Source organism: Mus musculus, chromosome 17 (assembly GCF_000001635.26).
Source record: "Mus musculus strain C57BL/6J chromosome 17, GRCm38.p6 C57BL/6J".
NCBI classification, from domain to species: Eukaryota; Metazoa; Chordata; class Mammalia; order Rodentia; family Muridae; genus Mus; species Mus musculus.
In genome coordinates, this window is record NC_000083.6 from 35,310,158 (window position 1) to 35,335,186 (window position 25,029).

Consider the following 25,029-nt stretch of genomic DNA (forward strand, 5'->3'; position numbering starts at 1 on the left):
CCTCCTCCTCCTCCTCCTCCTCCTCCTCCTCCTCCTCCTCCTTCTCCTGCTCCTCCTCCTCTTCAGTCCTCTCTCCTGCATCTTTCATCCTCTGCTGCCTCTGGGAGGTAGGATGCTCCCTACCTGCCCCCATTTCAAACCTCCAGTCCCACCTTTCCCTTCCACTGCCCAACCACAGGCTCCAGCCTTTACTGGGCAGTTAAAATGGGGAGCAGGATCACATGAGATCACCTGAGTACAGGATGGACTGCTCACTGGCTGTAAACCCTCTTGAGGAAGCAGAATTATCATCAGAATAAAAACAGCAGCAGGACAGCCCACAGCAGAACACTAAGTTGTTTTCTGCACAGTCTCTCTGCTGTTATACAGAGGAGCTGGTGAGCACTCCTTCAGGAGAGGCTGCATCCCCACACTCCTGTGACACCTAGGGCCCTGCCTGGGGAAAAGCAGGCACAGAGGACCACCATGTGAGAAGTGTTGGGAAGAAGAGGACTGGCACCTGAGCTCACACTCACAGCTTACCCAGCACATTCCACAGGAGCTGTGCACATGCACAAGGCTACAGGACAAAGATCTTATGGATAAATGTTTGCCTGCTCCACCAGGGACCCATGCATCCAGGGATTTAGATACCTTAGGGTCTCATATTCTGCTTCCAGGTCACCCTGTGTCCACTTCTGCCAAAGAGAAGGCTAGAAAATGGCTCAGGCTTTATCAGAGGATTTCTGACACCTGCTGCCATCACTGCCCTCCCAGGAGGATCTGAGGTCACTGAGCAAGAAGAGCACTTCCTTCTGTGTACCACATGATGGGGAGTACCAAAGGAGAGAGACATGGGGTCCCCTCCACACTCTTCCACCTCAGTCTGGACTGATGGTGGCAGATGCCACTGTTTGATTCTTGACATTCTGAGGTCTTTGAATAAGAATGGCCCCTGTAGGCTCACATATTTGAAGACAGTGACCAGGGAATGGGGTACTTTGAAAGGTTTAGGAGAATTGGGGTGCGGCCTTGATACAGGAAGTGTTTCACAGGGAACAGTCTTTGAGGTTTCAAAAGGCCATGCCAGCCCAGTCTTGGTCTGTCTGCTGCTTATAGATCAGGATGAGCTCTCAGCTCCTGCTCTAGCCCCATGCCTGCCTGCCTGCTTGCTGTCCTGCTCCCCACCATTATGAGAATGGACTAAGCCACTGAAACTTTAGTAAGCCCCAATTACAGGCTTTGTATTTCAGAACTGTCTTGGTCATGGTGGCCCTGCACAGCAATAGAACAGTATCTAAGACTCGTCTTTTCATTTCATAGTCTCTGTCATCTATGTCCCCATCCATCCAGCAGTCACCTCACCTAGAAGCAAGATGGACCCTAATGCTCATTAAGACCAGACCCGAGACACAATTCCTGTCCCTCTGCTGATGTCACTCTCCAGCTCAGCTCTGACTTCTCAGAGCAGACCAGCCCTGTGGTAAAGCTAGACCCACCCACATTCCAGAACCAGTAGCTTGCACAGCCTGCCCTCAGACACTCAGCACCAACAGCTAAGTCTTCACCAGCCAAAAATTGGACATGATACTACTGCCATCAGGACCCACTTTCTCTTCCATTTTTGCTCAGAGGCAGCCTTTTTAATATGACTCTCCATGTACAGTAAAATTTTCCTGAGGTTGTAGTGGGGTGTGATCTTTGAGGCAACCCTTGGCTCTCTGATTGCCACAAAAAAACCCAAAACCTAACACTGGAGCCGTGGTTTGGTAGCTGTCCTCAGGCCTGTGCACCCTTATGAGGACCAAGCTACATGTGACTCTATCCCTTATCTCCAGTCCACCCACAACAGACTCATCCACCTTCTGGCCCTCCATCATTACCAGCACCTGGTGAGTGATCCCTCTCAGTTGGCCCCAGTGCTTCCCTGAGTCTTGGTACTCTAGGAGGTGGAGGTATCCATCCCTACTCTGGACCTTTTCCCCTGGGTTAGGTTTTATTTTAAGCTATATTTTTTCTGCTCCCTGCTGTCTCTCTTTATTCTCCCTGAGCCTGTACATTGCGAGTTTCCATGGGGAATGTGAATGGTTCTAGGATTACCAACAAGGGTGGTCTGCTTTGAAGAGTCAGAGCAGAGGTAAAAAGAGACATCTTAGACCTATAGAAATTCCCTCTACACGAAATTGGTTTTACAAACCATTCTCTCTACCTCTGTGGAACCAGGTTTTATTATCACATCTTGACCTCAGTGCAAATGAATGGGCAAAAGTGTGTTGCAATTGATTTCCAATGTTTCCCAAATAGCACCTGCCACTACACATAGAAGTGATCCCCAAATATCTTACGTCTAACCTTTCTCCACTCTGTACTTTCTCTACTTTCCACTCCTAAAAATATTTTATCTCTACAATTTCTCTGTATTCTGTTCTGAAAAGAAAAATCTCTTTAAGACTATGGTTTAAACTATATGTGAATTTGTAAAAATCATTGGGTATAGTTTAAAACTGATAAATTATATAACAAAATTTGGCCTTAAACTTAAAACTGAAGGGTTATAATTAATATTCATAACAGGTAATCTTAATTTGCTGCAATGCAGTGTATTTGATTCACCTCTATGTGTTGAATCAAATAACTTGGACTCAACTTTTCTATTGTCAAAAAACCTAGGAGAGATATAAATGGCCAAAACAGGGAGCCCTGAGAGTTAGGGTTTGGGCAGGTGTTGCTTCTCCCCTTCCAGGTGAATAAAAGCATCCAACTAAGGAATCTGGAGACCACTGGGCAAATGAAACAGCTGAAGAAAAAGATGGTTCATCAAGAGAAAATGTCCCAAGAAGAGGAGTCAACTGGCCAAGTGGTATCGCCCACCTCCATCTTGTCTCTTCTGCCCTCTACAGACAAAAGTGGCAAATGGTCTTTATATGATCTCAATTAAACATTTAACTTGATTTTATCATTAGAGCTTGGGTCTCTCCTTGTATAAAGCTACACATGATTGTTAAAGGAAAATCCAATATCTCCGTCTCATATCAGAAGAACCACTTGGTATGGGACAGAGTAAAACAGAAAATAAGGGACTGTTCTATTGCCACCAATCTCATAATCTTTTGGTTTTCAGTTACTCTCTAACACTTTTCTTAGGGTATGAATATTACGTCAAGGTCTATAAAAATATTGTATATACACAAACTCTCTGTCAACATACCAGTAGTCATACAGGATAGAAACTAATTTTAAAAAGGACTTTCATTTTGCTTTCTGTGTGTGTTTCCAGGTTTCAGTCTCAAGCAAGTAACTAGAAACAAGGTTTGTGTACCACGAATATACTTAAGCGATTGTGGTTCTAAAACCTTTCTGAGATGTGCTGACTATAGCATTTAAAATGAATAGAGTTTTAGAATTCCTAAAATTAATCTTTTAGGTTTCCACGAAGAAGGATGACACAGCCCACTAACTGCAAATTCACCTGGATTGTGTTAACACTAACTACTGGGATAAACTGCCCCATGCCTCTTCTGCTGCCAGGTCCTGTGCAAACAGTGGACACCTTTGGGTTGACTGCTATGTTCTACATAGACAGGATTGCTTCTAAAGTGGCAAACACCACCCAATGATCAGCTTCAGACTACAAACTCTCAAGGATATTCAAATTCCTCAGTTCATAGGAAACTGACATGGACATTGTATAGATCTCTGAACTCAAAAATACTGAATCCTGAGACTGCAAATTCAACCAAGCTGGACATTGTGGGAAGCTTGGCAGAAATAGCGTCATTTTTGAAAACAGTTTTACTGTGTTACACTTAAAATCTTTTGTAATATATAGACAAGAAAAGGGAGATATTGGAATAATATATGGATAATAGGAAACAGAGGTAAATTATTCAATCTGTTCTTATATACAACTTCATATATTGGTACACAATTATTGTATATTGTTACAAAATTATATTAGCTTACAATGGCTTACATCTTTCCATATTGGAACAAAATTGAGGTTGCATTTGATTGCATTAGCATAGATCTTTGTATATTAATTCAAAACTAGGTTCATTCGATTACATTGGGATAGATCTTTGTATATTGATACAAAATTAATGGTGTATTTGCTTACATTGGAATAGATCTTGTATATTGCTACAAAGTAAGGTTACATTTTGGTTACATCATACTATGGATCAGCTACATAGTATTAAGGTACCTATGTAACTCTTATACTGCATGGGAAATACTCGTCCTTTTGAAAGCTCCCATTTTGAACTGTTTTTTAAAATTTAAAAATGCAAGTTAACATTCAGTTAATCAAACCTTGTTTGTTTGGTTTTGTAAGGTACTAGTCTTCAAAAACCTCAGATATCTACAAAATATAGCAATTAAAGATGTTTTATTTATTTAAGGCTTTCTTTATCTTTTTCTCTCTTTCTCTCTTTCTCTCTTTCTCTCTTTCTTTCTTTCTTTCTTTCTTTCTTTCTTTCTTTCTTTCTTTCTTTTTTTTTTTTTTTTTTACAATGAGATGAGTCAGCTCCTGGCAGCACACCCATACTACTTCAAAGAAGTTGATGAAAATTGAAGAACTTCCTTATGGAGTTTGCTTCAAATATGGCAAGCTGCCACTGGGCAAGAAACTGCCCTTGCTTCAACTGCAGACAGAACACTGTCCAAACTGGACAAAGAAAAAACAGGAAGTCAAGTGCTGAACTCTGCCAGGACTACATAGAGATGAAGACCCTCATGATTCCTGCTTTGAAGAACAATCTGTCAGGTGTTCTGGGCCAGTAGCCTGGAAACATGGACGCCCCAAACTTCCAGATGAAGCCTGGTGACAGTCTGGGCAGCCAGCAGTCTCTGTCGTTTTTACAGTTTTAGAAGTTGCTTGTTCTGCACTTTCTGTCTATGTTGATAACATTCATTCTCCTCAGGTCTCTGATGGGGTTAACTCTCAAAGTTAAGCCTAAATTGCTGAGGATTTAAGAAAACGTTTTAAGGTTTAAAAAGAGGTTTTTAGGTTGCTGAATATAAGTTATGACAGAAAGTGTTTTGAATTGCACTCAACAAGATTAGATAGATAGTGGAATACTTTCTCCAAACTTGCCAAATACAAGAGGACTGGACATTGTGAATGTAATTCTTAGCAGATAGCAGTATGTAGTTTATTGATATTAGAAAAATAGTTATTATTCAGACAAAAGGGAAAAAAGTGGCAGGATATTTAATTGCGTTGTGTAGCCAAGATTCTGAACTTGGAACAAGAAAATCTGTTTCTGCTTGTGGACTTGCACAGCCCTAACAGACACCTTTAAGCCAAGAGTTTTCTGTAAACAATATTAATTAAACTCAACCATAGGTCAAGAGGCACAGCATGCCACCAGTTTGACAGGGGTGAACATAGGAAACACAGGAAATAGAAAGGAGGGAGATTGAGTTGGAGGGAATTGAAGACAGTTTGGAAGAGGAGGAGGAGGAGAAAGAGGAGGAGGAGGAGGAGGAGGAGGAGGAGGAGGAGGAGGAGGAGGAGGAGCCTTCTGAGACCTTGGTGGAGTAGACAGGACTTTTCTCTGCCTCACTGAGCCAGCAGGTTTTCACCCCAGCATGTGGCCCCTTCGTCTTCATTGGTAAAATTGAGTGACTGGGATTTTGTTTTTAAAACAACACACCATGAAACAGATGTTTCAAGACAGCGACTATGTGTCTCTCCTTCATGTGGGCTGATGACATCATCATTATGTAAGTTGCCATATGATTGGCAGCCATCCTTACTAAGGTTAAAGAGTAGACGCCATGTGAGTTCACCAACATCATCACTTCACCACATGTCATGAAATAATAACCGTAAAACGTTTTTGTCCTCATGAGATTTCTGTATGTCATTCTATCTCTTTGAAGACTAAAGTATCCACAATTCTCAAGTATTTCTGATTGGCATAGCTTTTTGTATGAAAATAAATATTTAACGTTACATTTGTTACAACATACTGCATATGTGATTCAACACTGGTTTAGAATATACTGTATGTGATAATAAAAATTTAATTTTATAAGGATCTACTTGAATTAGCAAACGCTGCTATAAGATGTATGTCTATCCTCCTATGACTTTGCTAACTGCTCAGCACCCAGGTGCTATAAAATGTAGATAAGCACAACACATGTTTGATGAATAAGGATTGCATTTTATTCTAACATCTTATGTTATGAGCACATGAGCATTATATGCATTCATGTCTTTGTGATTGTGTCAGATCCCTGGAACTATTGTCACGGACGATTGTGACCTGCAGTGTGGTTGCTGGAATTTGAACCTGGATCCTCTGGAAGAGCAGGCAGTGCTCTTCACTTTTGAGCCATCTCTTCATCCAGCCAGTTATATTTGAATAAGGAATACTGATTATTAAGTTCTATATTTCTAAGACATACTCAACTTCACAGCAATAATTGTCTAGCTTTTTGTCCTTGTTCATCTTGTTAAGGTTTATTTATTTTGAGAAACTGAGTCATACAAAAACTGTGTTATTCTGTAATGGCAAACGATAAAAGAAACCAGTCTCTTATGGCTAAAGTTTAAGGCATTTATGTTTAATTTAGATGATAAAGATATTCAACTGAAATTACTAAGGCTCAAACTTAACAGAGATAAAGTTATAAAATCTTGGGGCTGGAGAGATGGCTCACTGGTTAAGAGCACTGATTGATCTTTCAGAGGTCCTGAGTTCAATTCTCAGCAACCACATGGTGGCTCACAACCATCAGTAATGGGATCTAATGCCCTCTTCTGGTGTGTTTGGACAGCTGAAGTTATTTATATGAATAAAATAAATAAATCCTTTTTTAAAATCTTAATCTTATATAAGTTACTGACTTACTGTAAACTGTGGAGGACAATTAACACAGGCAAGTTAAGAACAGGAACAAGGTTTAATTAGCCTCCGGTATGTTTGCTAAATTAAGCCTAAAACAAGTTACTAGAAACAAGGAAAGTTTGTTCAGTGTAGCTATACTAAGTAGCTAACAGTCATCAAAATTTTTCATAGATCTGCTGAATATGGCATTTAAAATGATGGAAATAGCTTACTATGACCGAGACCTCCAGCTACTAGAAGTGACCCCCAGGTCTTCTCAGATGATGATGGGGTAGAGAAGAACTCCACTTGGAGCTTGCTTTAAAGGTGACAAAGCCAGAACTACTGGGTGAAAATCTGCCTTTCATCTTGTCTGTCAACAGGACCCTGTCCAAACTGTGGACAAGCAGGACACTGCGGAGTTGATGGCCCTGCTTTGGATCTTCTGGACTGGGCAGGGAAGACTGAGGTTGCCCTGGGTCCTCCGTCCCCAATGAAATTAAGACTACTTCAGTGGTTGTCTAGGTAACGGATAAGTCTGCCATTTTTAATAGGTTTGGAAACTGCTTAGTCTGTACTTCCTGTTTTCTCAGGAGAAATTCATCCTTCCCAGATCTCTGATGGTGTGGACTAGGGAGAGCTTTGTCAGTTTAACAGCGAGCAACAGCACAGGCTTCAGGTGCTTCTCAGTTCTCTTCATGTGCAAAAATCATGGACACTTTCCTAGAGTTGCTACTGGGTCTCCACACTGACCACATTGTGACCAGGTTCTAAGAAGAGAAAAATTCACACAACAGATTTCAATGTAACATTTTACTATTCCTTTATGTAAAGGAAGTTTTTTTTACCAGTATGTTTGCTCTCAGTAACCAACCACCTGTTTCTTGTGGTGAATAATTGGATAGAAAAAATGTAAAGTTTATGTAACTTCTAAGGATACGAAATGTTAAGTACGTTACAATGATCTTAAAAGTGTGCTTTCAGATCTCTGAACTGGACTTATAAAAGTCAAAAGTGTTTTAAATTCAATTTATAAAGGTCTAAGGAGGTGATTTAAGATGTATAAATGCAGTTTGTAGAGGTATAAGAAAGTGATTTAAGGTGTATGTAAAAATGAAAAATGTTTCAGATCTTTCCTCTCTATGCTATTGTTACATTAAGATCTAAAAGTTTCAGAGTTTTAACATTCATCAATGGAGTTCTGATGAGTTATTGATCTATCTATGATAATCAATAATTGCTATTATAGTTACAAGCTCAAGATTATGAATTTCCTATGGTTGTCTTCTAAGAATAGACTTAAAAGTGCTTCTCACTGAGCTAAAAACATCTGTCCAATCTCTATGCACCCTGTGTTCTGGATAGAGGTAGGAATCTTCGTGGTTTTACCTCCAAATCCACTTTTGGAGTCCACAAGCTTTTACTAAGACTCAAAGGCATGAGTCTGCTGCCGTTTTTACAATGTGAAGTTCAGCACAGAATCCACAGTGGTATGTTTACATGTCTAAAATTTATCTCATTTTGTAAACTTTTAAAATTCTTTGAAGCTTCAAAGAATCTACTTGAATCCACTTCCCACAGGTCAAATGGACTCCAGATAAGAACTGTCAATCAACAGCCTGTTTCATCTCCTGCCTGTTCAGCTTAGTCCTAAGGGTGGGGTTATCCTCTCCTTTTCTGTGGTCTTGGGATGCCCCACCCCCAACTAATAAGCCTATGGGTTTAAAACATTAATCCTAAAGAAAAAAATTATTCTAGCCTCCTTAACATTACCTTCTGATCTTTATATATACAGATAGGTTTCAGTAAAATGCTAGCTCCAGGTGTTTCCTCAACCTCTGCATGCCAGACACAGCTTCAAAGCACCTGCCCCATGATGGTTCAACTGAAAGATGCATCTGCATTCCCCAGCTGCAGGTGGTCCTGCAGAGCCTGGACAGTGAGGGAACAGCATGCTTTTTTTGAACCTACCCAGCATCCCAGCTTTCTTGGGTCCCCAAAGATAGTGACACCTCCCCCAAGACAACAGGAGGATTCTAAAGAGCTCAGTAACCCCATTTCTGCTTCACCAGACACCCCTTCCTATTTTCTCACCATATATAGTAAATAAGAAGAAGGGATGTCTGTCAACCAATGACCACCCACATTCCAGAACCAGCCTGCTTTCAGCCTCTCAGTTCCAGAAGCCACATCATCACCAGCCACCAAATGTGACACATTTCTACTGTAGCCACAAGTTGTGTATCCTTATCCAGCTCAGGTCTCCACAGCCCCCTCTTTTTCTCTTCCATACTCACTACCCACCCACAATAAATCTCTCACATGAAGTCTGTTGTGTTGTGTGACCTTTGCAAAACCTCATGGTTCTCTGATCCATGCAAGAACTCTAACAAGCCCACAGGGTCAGCCCTGAATGTTTCCCCAGCTGGGCAGGTGTCTGTTGGAGCAGGACCTAAAACTGCAAGAAGTCTGAGCACGAAGGGAAATTGTCAATGTCCAAAGTGTGGAAGAGCACTTCTCATTCCTTTTTAATTCTGTGTCTATATGAATGTCTATATATCTATCTGTAAACTACCTACCTACCTCTCCTCAGTCTCCCCCAAATCAGATTACCCTGTTCTGAGGTAATAAACTGTCCCTATTTCTCTCCCCATCTCCTCCCTTGCACTGACTTTATCAGTCCCTCCCGAGGTTATATCAATATTGTCAAACACAGGCAGGGAGAGAAATGTCCTCAGACTGAGGGGCAGGAATGGAGTTGGACCCCACTGTGCTCCCATTCCTTGCATTCCAACTGTTTTTCCATGGGGCCTCCATCCACAGGGCAGGTCCCTGGCTCAGCTCAGAGGGAGGAACTCACACATCCTCCTCCCTCAGCTCTCACTGAGTGACCCTGCACCAGGAGGCTGTGCTGTTTGCATTTTGTCAACTCCACACCAACTGAGACATATATAAGAAGAGGATCCTGAATTGAGAAATTGCATCCATCCAGGACGCTTTTGGGAAAGTCTATAAGGCATTTTTAAAATTATTATTAATGATCAGTATGGAAGGGCTCAGCCCACTGCAGGTGGTCTTGGCTGGTGATCAGGGATTGTATAAGAAAGCAGGCTGAGCAAGCCATGAGCTACAAAGCTATTAGCACTGGTCCCCATTCTCTCTGCTTCAGTTCCCACTTAGAATCCTCTCTCAAGTTCCTGCCCTGAATCTCTTCAATGATAGACTGAGATGTGGAAGTGTAAACTGAAATAAACCCTTTCTTCCTCAAGTTGCTTTTGGTCATGGGGTCTTATCACAGCAATAGAAACCCTCACTAAGACACAGCTGCACAAGGGCCTCACTCTGTTCCCTGCAGACACCACCCTCTCCTGCAGCTCAGCTCCTGCCCCTCCCTTGCCCTGGAGCAGCACCACTTTATAGCTCCTGGGGATCTGATGCCCTCTCTGACCTCCTGAGGTAGCAGGAATTATCTGGCAGGTCCATTGGGTGGCAGGATCCTGGGGAACCAACCAGCTACTCTGTGGGCGCTGGTTATAAAGTCCACGCAGCTCGAGGGCCTCAGATGCCCTGTATTCCAGATGGGGCAATGGCACTGGGAAGGCTGCTCCTGCTGCTGGCAGCCGCCCTGACCCTGACCAAAACCGGAGCGGGTGAGTGCGGGGTCCGAAGAGAAACGGGCTCTGAGAAGAGGGTCGCGGCCGGCACCTGGGATGCTGCGTCCCCGCGTCGCCCACCAGACCCTCCGCCCCTTCTCCACCCACGTCCCGCGCCCTGCTCCCCTCTCGGACCACGGACCGCCGGGAGTCTCGGGAGGAGGTCCGAGTTTCACCGCGCGCCGCCCCCAGGCTCACACTCGCTGCGGTATTTCGAGACCTCGGTGTCCCGGCCCGGCTTCGGGAAGCCCCGGTTCATCTCTGTCGGCTACGTGGACGACACGCAGTTTGTGCGCTTCGACAGCGACGCGAAGAATCCGAGATATGAGCCGCGGGCGCCGTGGATGGAGCAGGAGGGGCCGGAGTATTGGGAACGGAACACACGGAGAGTCAAGGGCAGTGAGAAGAGATTCCAAGAGAGCCTGAGCACCCTGCTCAGCTACTACAACCAGAGCAAGGGCGGTGAGTGACCCCTGGTCGGAGGTCACGACCCCTCGACGTCCCTACACAGGGGCCAGAGACCTCCTGCTTCTCAAGTCCCAGGTTCAGGAGCAGAACTGACCCGGGACCGGATTCCCTTTCAGTTCTGTGGAGTCGCGCGTGGGCGGGGCCGGGGGAGCGAGGCGCTGACCCAGGGTTCCTGCAGGCATTCACACCTTCCAGAAGTTGTCTGGCTGTGATCTGGGGTCAGATGGGCGCCTTCAAAGCGGGTACCTGCAGTTCGCCTATGATGGCCTTGATTACATCGCCCTGAATGAAGACCTGGAAACCTGGACAGCAGCAGATGTGGCAGCTCAGGAAACCCGACGCAAGTGGGAGCAGGCTGGTGCTGCTGAGAAACACAGGACCTACCTGGAGGGCAAGTGCCTGATGTGGCTCCACAGATACCTGGAGCTCGGGAAGGAGATGCTGCTGCGCACAGGTCTCTGGCTGGGGCTCAGTCCTGGGGAAGAAGAAACCCTCAGCTGGGGTGATGCCCCTGTCTCAGAGGGGAGACAGTGTCCCTGGGTCTCCTGATCCCTCATCACAGTGACTGCACTGACTCTCCCAGGGCTCAGGCTTCTCCCTGGACAGTGCCCAGGCTGTCTCAGGAGGGAAGGAGAGAATTTCCCTGAGGTAACAACAGCTGCTCCCTTCAGTTCCCCTGTAGCCTCTGTCAGCCATGGCCTCTCCCAGGCTGGGTTCTCTGCCCACACCCACTGTGTGTGGACACTGACTCCTGTCCTGCTGAGTGTGTCAGTCCTTACACCTCAGGACCGGAAGTCTCCTTTCCCTGACATGGACTCCCCTACACTAGGCTGGTTGCCCCAGTTTCTAGAATTTTCTAAAGAATACATTCTCCCAGATCCCTCCCTGTCTGTGGGGTTTGCACCCCTTCGACAACCCAATTCTCTTTATTCCTACACTGGTGAATGGTCACATGAGGCCTTATTGGGAACCCTGGAGGAATATAAATCATGGAATTTCTTTTTCTTTTTTTCTCTCTTTTCTTTTTCTTCTTTCTTTCTTTTTTCCTTACTTTTTTTTTTTTGTGGAAGGCATTATTTTGCTTGTAGTCATCTTTTGTCTGCACTGGAATGATCCTGTTTCTCCCTGCCCTTGTATTATCATGTGTATCAGTCTACACAGGTGCCAGGGAAGGCTGCTAACCTGGATAATTTGACAAGTTAAATCAGGGTTCTCATTAAAGGAGAGATTCCTGTGAACTTAGAGTGTTTCCTGTCAGAACTAAACACCCAGAAGCCTCCTGCTCTTCCTCTGCCCCCCACAAGTTACAGTGCCCCCCCCCCCCAGTGAATCAGGACTTGGACTCTGAGAGACAGGGTCTACTGCAATCCAGGGCTGGAGTGAGAGGGAAGACCACACACCCCGTGAGCCCACTGTGTTCCAGTGAGTGCTGCACTGGGGTCCACAGCTCACTCCAGGGATCCTGTGTGACACACCTGTACCTTGTCCCCCAGAGTCAGGGGCTGGGAGTCATTTTCTCTGGCTCATCACTTAGTGATGGCTGTTCACTTGAACTGACAGTTAATGTTGGTCGACGAGATGACAACAGTTGTAGTCTCAGTTTTAGCACCCTTTCAGTAGCATATGTGCCTAATATCTGATTTTGATATGAACTCAAACACATAATAAATTACTTATTTTCCATTCCCTCTTCCATTCTTTGACTACGTCTCTCATGCTATCTAACATTACATAAGGATGACCATGGTGATCCACTGGCTCATGTGGATTCCATCATAGCTTCTGAGTCCCAAAAGAAAATGTGCAGTTGTGTGCTCAGGGACCAGCTCTGCCTACTGGTCACTAGTGTGATGACAGTTGAAGTGTCAAACGGACACGTAGTTCAGTGTCATCATTGTTTTACCTGAGTCTTGTGTAGATTTCAATTTGTCTTGTTAACCCTGTGATTTCTTAAATCTTTCACACAGACCCCCCAAAGGCACATGTGACTCATCACCCCAGATCTCAAGGTGATGTCACCCTGAGGTGCTGGGCCCTGGGCTTCTACCCTGCTGACATCACCCTGACCTGGCAGTTGAATGGGGAGGAGCTGACCCAGGACATGGAGCTTGTGGAGACCAGGCCTGCAGGGGATGGAACCTTCCAGAAGTGGGCATCTGTGGTGGTGCCTCTTGGGAAGGAGCAGAATTACACATGCCATGTGTACCATGAGGGGCTGCCTGAGCCCCTCACCCTGAGATGGGGTAAGAAGGGTGTGGGTGCAGAGCCGGGGTCAGGGAAAGCTGTAGCCTTTTGCAGACCCTGAGCTGCTCAGGGCTGAGAGCTGGGGTCATAACCCTCACCTTTATTTCCTGTACCTGTCCTTCCCAGAGCCTCCTCCATACACTGTTTCCAACATGGTAATCATAGCTGTTCTGGTTGTCCTTGGAGCTGTGATAGTCATTGGAGCTGTGGTCATCATTGGAGTTATGGTGTCTTTTGTGATGAAGAGGAGGAGAAACAAAGGTAGGAAAGGCCAGGGTCTGAGTTTTCTCATAGCCTTCTTTAGAGTGTCCTCTGCTCATTAAATGGAAACACAGCCACACCCCTCATTGCTACTGTCTCTAACTGGGTCAGCTGTCAGTTCCGGGAACTTCCTAGAGTCAAGATCTTCCTTGAACTCTCACAGCTTTTCTTCTCACAGGTGGACAAGGAGAGGACTGTGCTCTGGCTCCAAGTTAGTGTGTGGGGCAGGATTGTCCTGAGGCCATTAGAGTGAAGCTGGAGATGTTAGGAGCTCTGGGAATCCATAATAGCTCCTCCAGAGAAATCTTCTCCAGAAAAATCTTCTGGCAGCCTGAGTTGTACTGCGATATTAATACATACATATACATGTGCATATACATTTGTTTTATTTTACCCTAGGCAGGGACAGCGCCCAGAGCTCTGATATCTCTCTCCTAGATTGTAAAGGTGACACTCTGGTGCCTGATTGGGGAGGGGCAATGTGCATATGATTGGGTTTCAGGGACTCCCAGAATCCTGTGAGTGGTGGGTTGTTGGGATGTTGTCTTCACAGTGATGGTTCATGACTCTCTTTCTCTAGCATGAAGACAGCTGCCTGGAGTAGACTGAGTGATAGCCAGTGTGTTCAGGTCTCTCCTGTGACATCAAGAGTCTTTAGACATCAGCTTTCTTTAGAAAATGGTGTCTCATGTTCTCTGCCACACCAACCCCAGTAGCAGCCATGTGACAAGTTGCACAGACTGAGGTATACTTCAAAAGAAGGAGGCCTCCTGGAACCAGTTGTGGAACTCTTGGCCAGAGTATTATATTGAGTCTTAGTTCTCATGGCAATTGATTTATTTTGTTTTCTCTTATTCCTTTTCTTATTTACATGTTCCTCGTAACCTAGGCTAAGATCTCATGTGAAAGTAATGGGTTAGAAACCATCCCTAGAATTGGGGTCACTAACATGACCTTATCTGGGGAAACCAACGCTTTACTTTAGAAATTATTTACAAAATTATATAATAGTATTACACAGATAAAAACTTTTCCAACAATAAAATTTCATGTGGCTACATGTGTGTTATCGGAGGTGGGCTTTGGCATGTGGTAAAGAAAGTCTTAAATAAAAAGAATTAACATAGTTTAAATTTAAGCACTGAAAAAAATCAGGCATTAGATGTTAAATAATAATTGACCATAAAGATTTATTAACATGTCTTGAACATATGCCAGTAGCCTTGGATGACTGCCCCACAACTTATATTCTTTTAGAGTTGTTATACTTCAATCATTTCTACTCTTCATGATGTCACCTGTTCTGTTTGTGATTCACTGAACACATCTTTACAGAGTTGTAATGTTTGCCTGATTTTTGTGCTTTCCTGTGCCAAATGATAATGATGGTATTTGTGATTGCTTCACTGGACACATCTTCAAAGTGTTGTAATATTTGCTCTTTTAATGTTTAAAAACCCCTGCTTGAGAGCTGCAAAATACACTCGGATTCATACTGCCTCTGTGTTTGTTTCTGTTTGTAACTGCAAGATCCTTACCCACCTAGCTTTGAGGACCCTTATTCTAGGGACCGCCATACATCACTCAGGAGGTCTGTGGCAGTTCCCTGTGATCCTATGGTCTCAGTGTGAAGAATTTTGGAGCCCAGTCTGCCCCTGCACAACAGGACCCTGTCCCTGCCCTGCCCTGTGTTCCCTTCCACAGCCAACCTTGCTGGTCCAGTCAAACACTAGGGGGCATCTGCATCCTGCCAGCTCCATGCTACCCTGAGCTGCAGCTCCTCACTTCCACACTGAGAGTAAGAATCTGAATGGGACCTTGATTCTTAACATCCTGACCTGAGGGTTTATTGCTTGTTACATTAATGGATTGAGAATACTTGGAGGTTTGTTTTTTATGTTTGTTTGGTTTTTGAAGAACTAAATGGCAGATGGAGAACCTTCCAGAATCTGTGTCACTATGCTGTGTGTATCTGTTGGGACAGGATGAGGCTGTGGCAGCTGAGTGTGAACATGGTTGTGCCCAGGTGTGCTCATTGTGTTGTGATCTTTGATGGGGTCACTCGTTGATTGTGTCACCTTTGGCTTCTGCTCTCTCCCCCACTATGAAGCACATGCTGAGAGTCTGTGGTCACAAGGCCACAGGGAAGACCAGAGCCTTGACCTGTCCCCAGGATTATGAGCCCTCAGGGCTGGAGACTCAACTGGGGAAACTTTAAAGTGCCCAGTGCACAAAATAAGTCACACTACATTTCTTCCCACCCATTTGGTTTAGCTTCTAATGATGCAGTCATGAAGGTGCCGTTGGCACTCCCTGTAGCCATGCTCCTGTTGTGATTTCTGCTTCTTTCTTTCCAGTGTCTGTCCCAGGGTTCTCAGGTGTCTGGTGTGGTCTGACTGTTCATCTCTCAGGAGCACATCCACAGCTGAGATAAGAACATAGCAATGTTGCTTCTCTCTCCTGTAAATGGGTACAGATTCCTGAATCTGGACTATCTTATCTAAGCACCTTGTGTTCTAGAGTTAACTCCCTGAAGTCTCTTAATCTCACCCCCAGCTTGGTGGACCTGGGACTTTCATCCCTGACTTGGGCATGCAGGGTGCAGTATTCAGCATAGTCTATCTTAAAGTCTGCTCATAGGCCTGCTGCTGCTCTGCATTGTGCATAGCTCTGTGTTGCAGGAGGGGAAAGTCCTGTTCATAGGCCTGTAACCATTTAAATCCTCTAATATTTATAGCACTAAAGACACAGGAGGCAAGGGCTGGAGAGATGGCTGAGCCCTTAAGAGCATGGACTGCTCTTCTAGAGGTCCTGAGTTCAATTCCCAGCAACCACAGGGTGGCTCACAACCATCTGTAATGGTTATCTACCCTCTACTGGTGTGCCTAAAGGCAGCTACAGTGTACTTATATACATAAATAAACAATTCTTACCAAAAAAAAAAAAAAAAAAAAAAAAAAAAAAAAAGACAAGGGAGGCATTTGCTTAGGTAAAACTTGCCAGCTCAGAAAGGAAAGTTTATTTTCAAACTATTTATGATACACATATTTATAAGCCTAAATCTACAACTAAAATGTCAGCTCTTTAGAAATCTCTTTCTATCTGTGTCATTCTGAGCTAGTCTACCTTTCTCTTGAGCTCCTCCAATACCAAGAGGGCTCCTTAGCTCTCATTCCTAGATTTCTGTTTTACCTGTGTCCTGCCAGATGCTTCTCTGTTATTCCTGCAAGCCAAGAGTTGGGGGAGGGGCTCTATCAAAGGTCCAATTACTTATAAAAGAATTCTAGCTCCTCTCATCCACCCTTGGCAGGCTGAGCCATGTCACTGTCATGGGATTTCTCTGATTAGGGATTGCTAGCTTTTTTTTTTCCTTTTCCTTGATATCACGCCCATGGGTTAGAGTGGGAAGTCCTTCTCAGATGCAGCTGGCTTTGGGAAGCTGCTGACCCCACATGTTGGGGGGTGGACAAGGGGTAGCCCCCGCTACCAGGTTCTCAGTCTCTGGCATCCCAAGCTGCATTATGGCAGAGGAGCTGAGAACAGAATAGGGGCCCCGGGGTGGCACTAGGCCCCAGAGATAAGGGAATAGAGGGCAGGGGGAAAGAGGGGCACTGGGTGGTTCCCACGGAGGCGGGAGTCCTTCCGAGACAGTCTATGATTTTAGAGCTTTATTGTAGAAAGGCGGGGGGGGGGGGAAGGAAAAAGGTAGAAAGAGAGACCGGCCATGGCCAAGTAGAGAGAGTGTAGGAGGGAAAAAGAGAAAGAGAGTTAGAGAGTAAGAAAGGTGAAGGCTTAGAGAGAGAGAGGTAAAAGCTTAGAGAGCTAGGAGGGGTCAAACAGCCCCTCTTATACTGGACCTGTTATCTTGCTGTTGCTAGGTAACTGTGGAGGAGTCTAGCCAGAATGCCAGAAGCTTGGGTCTCATTGCCTCAACAGATGTACCAGTTGTTGGCTATCAGTGCATGAGGTTTTTAAGGCCTTTACACAATATCTTTAAGGTACTGGAAAGATGGCCCCCAGGTAAGAACATTTGCTCTTCCTCCAGAGAGTGATGGTTGTGATCCCAGCACCCTGTCTCCTTGAGGATGGGAGAGGAGATCCACAACAGCCTGTAACTCCAACTCTACCTTTGACATCCTCTCCTGGTTTCCTTGGACACTGGACACTCAAGGGGCTGCCTATCCAGGCCCAGCAGTGTGGCTGAAGGCACAAGAAACCACCACACTAACCCCTAAGGGATAATGAAAGAAATCAAAGCTGGTGTCATCTGTCATGTGTGGAGAAGGAAGATCTGGGACACTTTCTGTAATCTCCATCCAACCGCAAAAAGCCCATTTAAAAAACACACAATCCAGGGGCTGGAGAGATGGCTCAGTGATTAAGAGCACTAACTGGTCTTCTGAATGCCCTCAGTTCAAATCTCAGCAATGACACAGTGGTTCACAACCACTCGAAGTGAAATCTGATGCCCTCTTTTGGTGTGTCTGAAAACAGCTACAGTGTACTTAAGATATAATAATAAATAAATCTTTAAACAAAAACCCAAACAATCTGGTTATTATAATTATTAGCTGTATGCCTAGATTGGGCAGATTTAACACTATATTAACTTATTCCCCAGCTATAAGACCCCTTGTTACTTGCAGTTTCTCCTGGTTCTTGTCCCTCATGGCTTCTTCCTCCTCCTCCTCTTCCTCCTCTTCTTCCTTCTCCCCTTCCTCCTCTTCTTCAGTCCTCTCTCCTACCCCTCTCATCCTCTTCTGCCTTCCTACCTGACCCTACTCTCAGACTTCCAGCCCCTCCTTTCCCTTCCACTGCCCAACCACATACTCCAGCCTTTACTGAGCAGTTAAAATGGGGAGCAGGATCACATGAGATCACCTGAGTACAGGAGGGACTGCTCACTGGCCACAAACCCTCTTGAGGAAGCAGAATTAACATCAGAATACAAACAGCATCAAGACAGCCCACAGCAGGACACTAAGCTTGTTTTCTGCACAGTCCCTCTGCTCTTACACAGAGGAGCTGGTGAGCACTCACTCCTTCAGGAGAGGCTGCATCCCACACTCCTAGGACACCTAGGGCCCTGCCTGGGGAAATGCAGGCACAGAGGACCACCATGTGAGAGGTGTTGGGAAGAAGAGGACTGGCTCCTGAGCTCACACTCACAGCTTACCCAGCACATTCCACAGGAGCTGTGCAAATACACAAGGCTACAGGGCAAAGATCTTATGGATAAATGTTTGCCTGCTCCAACAGGGACCCATGCATGCAGGGATTGAGATACCTTAGGGTCTCATATTCTGCTTCCAGGGCACCCTGTGTCCACTCCTGCCAAAGAGACGGATAGAAAATGGCTCAGGCTTTGTCAGAGTAGTCCTGATACCTGTTTGCCATCCCTGCCTTCCCAGGAGGATCTGAGGTCACTGAACATAAAATGCACCTCCTTCTGTGTACCACAAGATGGGGAGTCCCAAATGAGAGAGAGAAATGGGGTCCCCTCCACAGTCTTACCCCTCAGTCTGGACTGATGGTGGCAGATGCTGCTGCTTAATTCTTGACATTCTGAGGTCTTTGAATAAAAATGGCACCTGTAGGCTCACATATTTGAAGACAGTGACCAGGGAATGGGGTACTTTGAAAGGTTTAGGAGAACTGGGGTGTGGCCTTGATATAGGAAGTATTTCACAGGGAACAGTCTTTGAGGTTTTAAAAGGTCATGCCAGCCCAGTCTTGGTCTGTCTGCTGCCCATAGATCAGGATGAGCTCTCAGCTCCTGCTCCAGCCCCATGCCTGCCTGCCTGCTTGCTGCCATGCTCCCCACCATGATGAGAATGGACTAAGCCACTGAAACTTTAAGTAAGCCCCAATTAAAGGCTGGCCTTGAACTCATAAATCCACCTGCCTCTGCCTCCTGAGTGCTGTGATTAAAGGCATGAGCCACCACGCCCAGCTCATAACAGGTAATCTTAATTTGCTGCAATGTAGTGTATTTGATTCAACTCTATTTGTAGTTATATGTAACTTGGATTCAACTTTTTCTATTGCCAAAATACCTAGGAGAGGTATAAATGGCCAAAATGGGGAACCCCAAGAATTAGGGTTTGGGCAGGATGTTGCTTCTCCCCTTCCAGGTGAATAAACGCATCGAACAAAGGAATCTGGAGACCACTGGGCAAATGAAACAGCTGAAGAAAAAGATGGTTCATCAAGAGAAAATGTCCCAAGAAAAGGAGTCAACTGGCCAAGTGGTATCATCCACCTCCCTCTTGTCTCTTCTGCCCTCTACAGACAGAAGTGGCAAATGGTCTTTATTTGATCTCAGTTAAATATTAATTAACCTGCAATTTGGCCTTAGAGCATGGATCTCTCCTATAAACCCAAACATGATTATTAAAGGAAAATCCAATATCTCCGTCTCATATCAGAAGAACCACTTGGTATGGGACAGAGAAAAACAGAAAGTAAGGGACTGTTCTATTGCCACCCATCTCATGATCTTTTGGTTTTCAGTTACTCTCTAACACTTTTCTTAGGATATGAATATTACAACAACTTCTATAGGAATATTGTGCATACATAAATTCTCTATCATCATACCAGCAGTCATACAGGGTAGAAACTAATTCTAGAAATCATCTTAATCTTGCTTCCTGTGTGTGTTTACAGTTTTCAGTCTCAAGCAAGTAACTAGAAACAAGGTTTATGTATCTTGAATATACTTAAGAGATAGTGGTTCCGAAACCTTTCTAAGATGTGCTGACTATAGCAATTAAAATGAATAGGTTTTTTAGAATTCCTAACAGTAACCTTTTAGGTTTCCAAGAAGAAGGATGACACAGCCCACTGACTGCAAATTCACCTGGATTGTGTTAACACTAACTACTGGCATAAACTGCCCCATGCCTCTTCTGCTGCCAGGTCCTGAGCAAACAGCGGACACCTTTGGGTTGACTGCTATGTTCTACATAGACAGGATTGATGCTAAAGTGGCAAACTCCACCCAATGATCAGCTTCAGAATACAAACTCTCAAGGATATTCAAATTCCGGAGTTCATAGGAAACTGACATGGACATTGTGTAGATCTCTGAACTCAAAAATACTGAGTCCAGAGACTGCAAATTCAACCAAGGTGGACATTGTCGGAAGCTTGGCAGAAATACCTTCATTATTGAAAACAGTTTTACTGTGTTACACTTAAAATCTTTTTTAATATATAGACAAGAAAAGGGAGATATTGGAATAATATATGGATAATAGGAAACAGGGGTAAATTATTCAATCTGTTCTTATATACAACTTTGTATATTGATACACAATTATTGTATATTGTTACAAAATTATATTAACTTACAATGGCTTAGATCTTTTTATGTTGAGACAAAATTGAGGTTGTATTTGCTTACATTAGTATAGACCTTTGTATATTAATGCAAAACTGAGGTTTATTGATTACACTGGGATAGATCTTTGTATATTGATACAAAATTAATGTTGTATTTGCTTACATCCATATAGACCCTGTATATTGATACAAAGTAAGGCTATATTTTGGTTACAACATACCATGTATCAACTATATAGTATTAAGTTACCTTTGTAATTCTTATACTGCAGGGGGAAGTACTCATCACATTTCAAACTGTTTAAGAAAACTTTAAAATGCAAGTTAACACTCAATAAAATTTTATTATTTGGGTTTTGTAAGGTACTAGTCTTCAAAAATCTCAGAGATCTACAAAATATAGCAATTAAAGATGTTTTAATTATTTAAGGCTTTTTTTTTTTAGAATGAGATGTGTCAGCTCCTGGCAGCACACCCATACTACTTCAAAGAAGTTGATGAGAATTGAAGAATTTACTTATGGACTTTGCTTCAAATATGGCAAGCTGCCACTGGGCAAGAAACTGCCCTTGCTTCAACCGCAGACAGAACACTGTGCAAACTGGACAAAGAAAGAACAGGAAGTCAAGTGCTGAACTCTGCCAGGACTACATAGAGATGAAGACCCTCATGCTTCCTGCTTTGAAGAACAATCTGTCAGATGTTCTGGGCCAGCAGCCTGGAAACATGGACGCCCCAAACTTCCAGATGAAGCCTGGTGACCGTGCAGCAGCCGCAGTCTCTGTGTTTTACAGTCTTACAAGTTGCTTGTTCTGCACTTCCTGTCTGTGTTGATAACATTCGTTCCCCTCAGGTCTCTGATGGGGTTAACTCTCACAGTTAAGCCTAAATTGCTGACGATTTAAGAAAATGTTTTAAGGTTTGAAAAGAGGTTTTTAGTGGAACAACAATATGAACTAACCAGTACGCCAGGAACTCATGTCTCTAGCTGCATATGCAGCAGAAGATGGCCTCGTTGGCAATTATTGGGAAGAGAGACCCCTTGGTCTAGCAATCTTTATATGCCCCAGTACAGGGGAACGCCAGGGCCAAGAAGTGGGAGTGAGTGGGTAGGGGAGCAGGGTGGGGGGAGGGTATAGGGGACTTTTGGGGTAGCATTTGAAATGTAAATGAAGAAAATATCTAATAAAAATGAAGATTAAAAAACATTAAAAAAAGAGGTTTTTAGGTTGCTAAATACAAGTTATGACAGGAAGTATTTTGAGTTGCACTCAACAAGATTAGATAGATAGTGGAATACTTTCTCCAAACTTGCCAAATACAAGAGGACTTGACATTGTGAATGTAATTCTTAGCAGATAGCAGTATTTAGTTTATTGATATTAGAGAAATAGTTATTATTCAGACAAAAGGGGAAAATATGGCAGGATATTTAATTACATTGTGTAGCCCAAGATTCTGAACTTGGAACAAGAAAATCTGTTTCTGCTTGTGGACTTGCACAGCCCTAACAGACACCTTTAAGCCAAGAGTTTTCTGTAAACAATATTAATTAAACTCAACCATAGGTCAAGAGGCACAGCATGCAACCAGTTGACAGGGGAGAACATAGGAAACACAGGAAATAGAAGGGAGGGAGATTGAGTTGGAGGGAGTTGAAGACAGTATGGAGGAGAAATGCATCAAGGGAAGGAGATAACTTAGTGTCTCACATACTCCTACCATGCCATCCCCTGTGTCCACTCTTGCCAAAGAGAAGGCTGGAAAATGGCTCAGGCTTTGTCAGAGGAGTCCTGACACAAGCTGCCATCACTGCCTTTCTAGGGAGATCTGAGGTCACTGAGCAAGAAGAGCACTTCCTTCTGTGTACCACAAGATGGGGAGTCCCAAAGGAGAGAGACATGGGGTCCCCTCCACACTCTTATCCCTCAGTCTGGACTGATGGTGGCAGATGCTGCTGCTTGATTCTTGACATTCTGAGGTCTTTGAATAAAAATGGCACCTGTAGGCTCACATATTTGAAGACAGTGACCAAGGAATGGGGCATTTTGAAAGGATTAGAAAAATTGGGGTGTGGCCTTGATACAAAAAGTATAAGCCTGGGAATAGTCTTTGAGGTTTCAAAAGCCCATGCAAAACCCAATGTTGGTCTGTCTGCTGCCCATAGATCAGGATGAGCTCTCAGCTCCTGCTCCAGCCCCATGCCTGCCTGCCTGCCTGCTTGCTGCCCTGCTCCCCACCATGATGAGAATGGACTAAGCCACTGAAAATGTAAATAAGCTCCAATTAAAGGCTTTCTATTTCAGAACTGCCTTGATCATGGTGGCCCTGCACAGCAACATAACAGTGTCTAAGACTCATGCTATCATTTCCAAGTCTCTGCCATCTATGTCCCCATCCATCCAGCAGTAACCTCACCTAGAAGCAAAATGGACCCTAATGCTCATTAAGACCAGACCAAAGGCACCATCCCTGTCCCTCTGCTGATGTCACTCTCCAGCTCAGCTCTGACTCCTCAGAGCAGACCAGCCTTGTGATAAACCTAAAACCACCCACATTCCAGAAACAGGGGACTCCTAGCCTGCACTCAGACACTCAGCACCAACAGCTTAGTTTTCAACAGCCAAAAATGGGACATATTATCACTGTTGCCTGCACCCACTTTCTCTTCCATTCTTGCTCAGAGGCAGCCTTTTTTATAGGAATCTCCATACATAAATCTTACTCCTGACGTCTGTTGGGAGGTGTTACCTTTGAGGCATCCCTTGGTTCTCTGATTGACACAAAAACCCCAAAGCCTAACACTGGAGCTGTGGTTTGGTAGACTGGCCTTGGGCTTGTGCACACTTTTGAGGCCCAAGCTACATGGGAACCTATCCCTTATCTCCAGTCCACCCACAGCAGACCCACCTTCTGGCCCTCCATCCATCACCAGCACCTGGTGAGTGGTCCCTCTCAGTTGTCCCCAGTGCTTCCCTGAGTCTTGGTACTCTATATGGTGGAGGTACCCATCCCTGCTTTGGACCTTTGCCCCTGGGTTGGGTTTTATTTTGAGCTATATTTTTTTCTGCTACCTGCTGTCTCTCTTTGTTCTCCCTGAGCCTGTACATTGTGAGTTTCTTTGCCTCTCACCCATAGAGTGGAATGTGGGTGGTTCTAGGATTACCAACAAGGCTGGTCTGCTCTGAGGAGTCAGAACATACTGGAGAGTGACATCATAGAAGTATAGAAATTCCCTCTACTGGAATTTGGTTTTACAACCCTGTCTCTCTATACCTCCAAGAAATCAGGTTTTATTACAACGTCTTGGCCTCAGTACAAATCAATAGTCAAAAGTTGGGTACAATTGATTTCCAACTTTTCCCAAATCATAACAGCTCTCTCTGCACAGGCAAGTGATCCCCAAATATCTTATGTCTAAGCTTGCTCCTTTCTGTATTTTCACTATTTTCCACTCCTAAAAATCTTTTATCTCTATGAGTTCTCTGTTCTCTGCTCTTAAAAATATCTTTAAGACTATGGTGTAAAGTATGTGTGTGTTTCTAAAATCATTGGGCATAGTTTAAAAATGATAAAGTATATAACAAAATCTGGCTTTAAACTTAAAAGTAACAGGTTAGAATTAATATTCATAGCAGGTAATCTTAATTTGCTGCAATGTAGTATATTTGATTCAACTCTATGTGTAGTTATATGTAACTGGGATTTCAACTTTTTCTATTGCCAAAAAACCTAGGAAAGATATAAATGGCCAAAATGGGGAGCCCTGAGAGTTAGGGCTTGGGCAGGTGTTGCTTCTCCCCTTCCAGGTGAATAAAAGCATCCAACTAAGGAATCTGGAGACCACTGGGCAAATGAAACAACTGAAGAAAAAGATGGTTCATCAAGAGAAAATGTCCCAAGAAAAGGAGTCAACTGGCCAAGTGGTATCGCCCACCTCCATCTTGTCTCTTCTGCCCTATACAGACATAAGTGGCAAATGGTCTTTATATGATCTCAATTAAACATTAAAGCTGAATTTAGGGGTTAGAGCATGGCTCTCTCCATCTCTAAACTCACATATGCTTGTTAAAGGACATTCCAAAATCTCTGTCTCATATCAGAAAAACCACTTCTGTATGGGACAGAGAAAAACAAAAACTAAGCAATTGTTCTATTGCCACCAATCTCATAAGCTTTTGATTTTCATTTACTTTTCTTAAATATAGGTATTACCACAAGTTCTATGAAAACACTGT

At 44.0% G+C, this 25,029-nt stretch overlaps 1 protein-coding gene across 13 annotated transcripts; it reads left to right on the forward strand.

The window, feature by feature from the left end:
- Nucleotides 1-10,367: 10,367 nt before the first annotated feature.
- On the forward strand, nucleotides 10,368-17,985 carry H2-Q1 (histocompatibility 2, Q region locus 1). 13 transcript variants are annotated; one of them, NM_010390.4, is made up of 8 exons: nucleotides 10,390-10,468; nucleotides 10,664-10,933; nucleotides 11,118-11,393; nucleotides 12,907-13,182; nucleotides 13,310-13,444; nucleotides 13,623-13,655; nucleotides 13,844-13,891; nucleotides 14,025-14,942. In NM_010390.4, the coding sequence occupies exons 1-8, from the start codon at nucleotides 10,405-10,407 to the stop codon at nucleotides 14,027-14,029; spliced, it is 1,107 nt and encodes a 368-aa protein (NP_034520.2). In that variant the 5' UTR covers nucleotides 10,390-10,404; the 3' UTR covers nucleotides 14,030-14,942. The 13 variants fall into 13 exon arrangements, with proteins under 13 accessions (XP_006523750.1, XP_011244602.1, XP_006523751.1 ...); XM_006523688.4 differs by lacking the exon at nucleotides 13,623-13,655 and having other exon boundaries at nucleotides 10,369-10,933; nucleotides 14,025-14,944; XM_030249510.1 differs by lacking the exons at nucleotides 13,623-13,655; nucleotides 13,844-13,891; nucleotides 14,025-14,942 and adding an exon at nucleotides 17,490-17,985 and having other exon boundaries at nucleotides 10,370-10,468.
- Nucleotides 17,986-25,029: the final 7,044 nt, after the last annotated feature.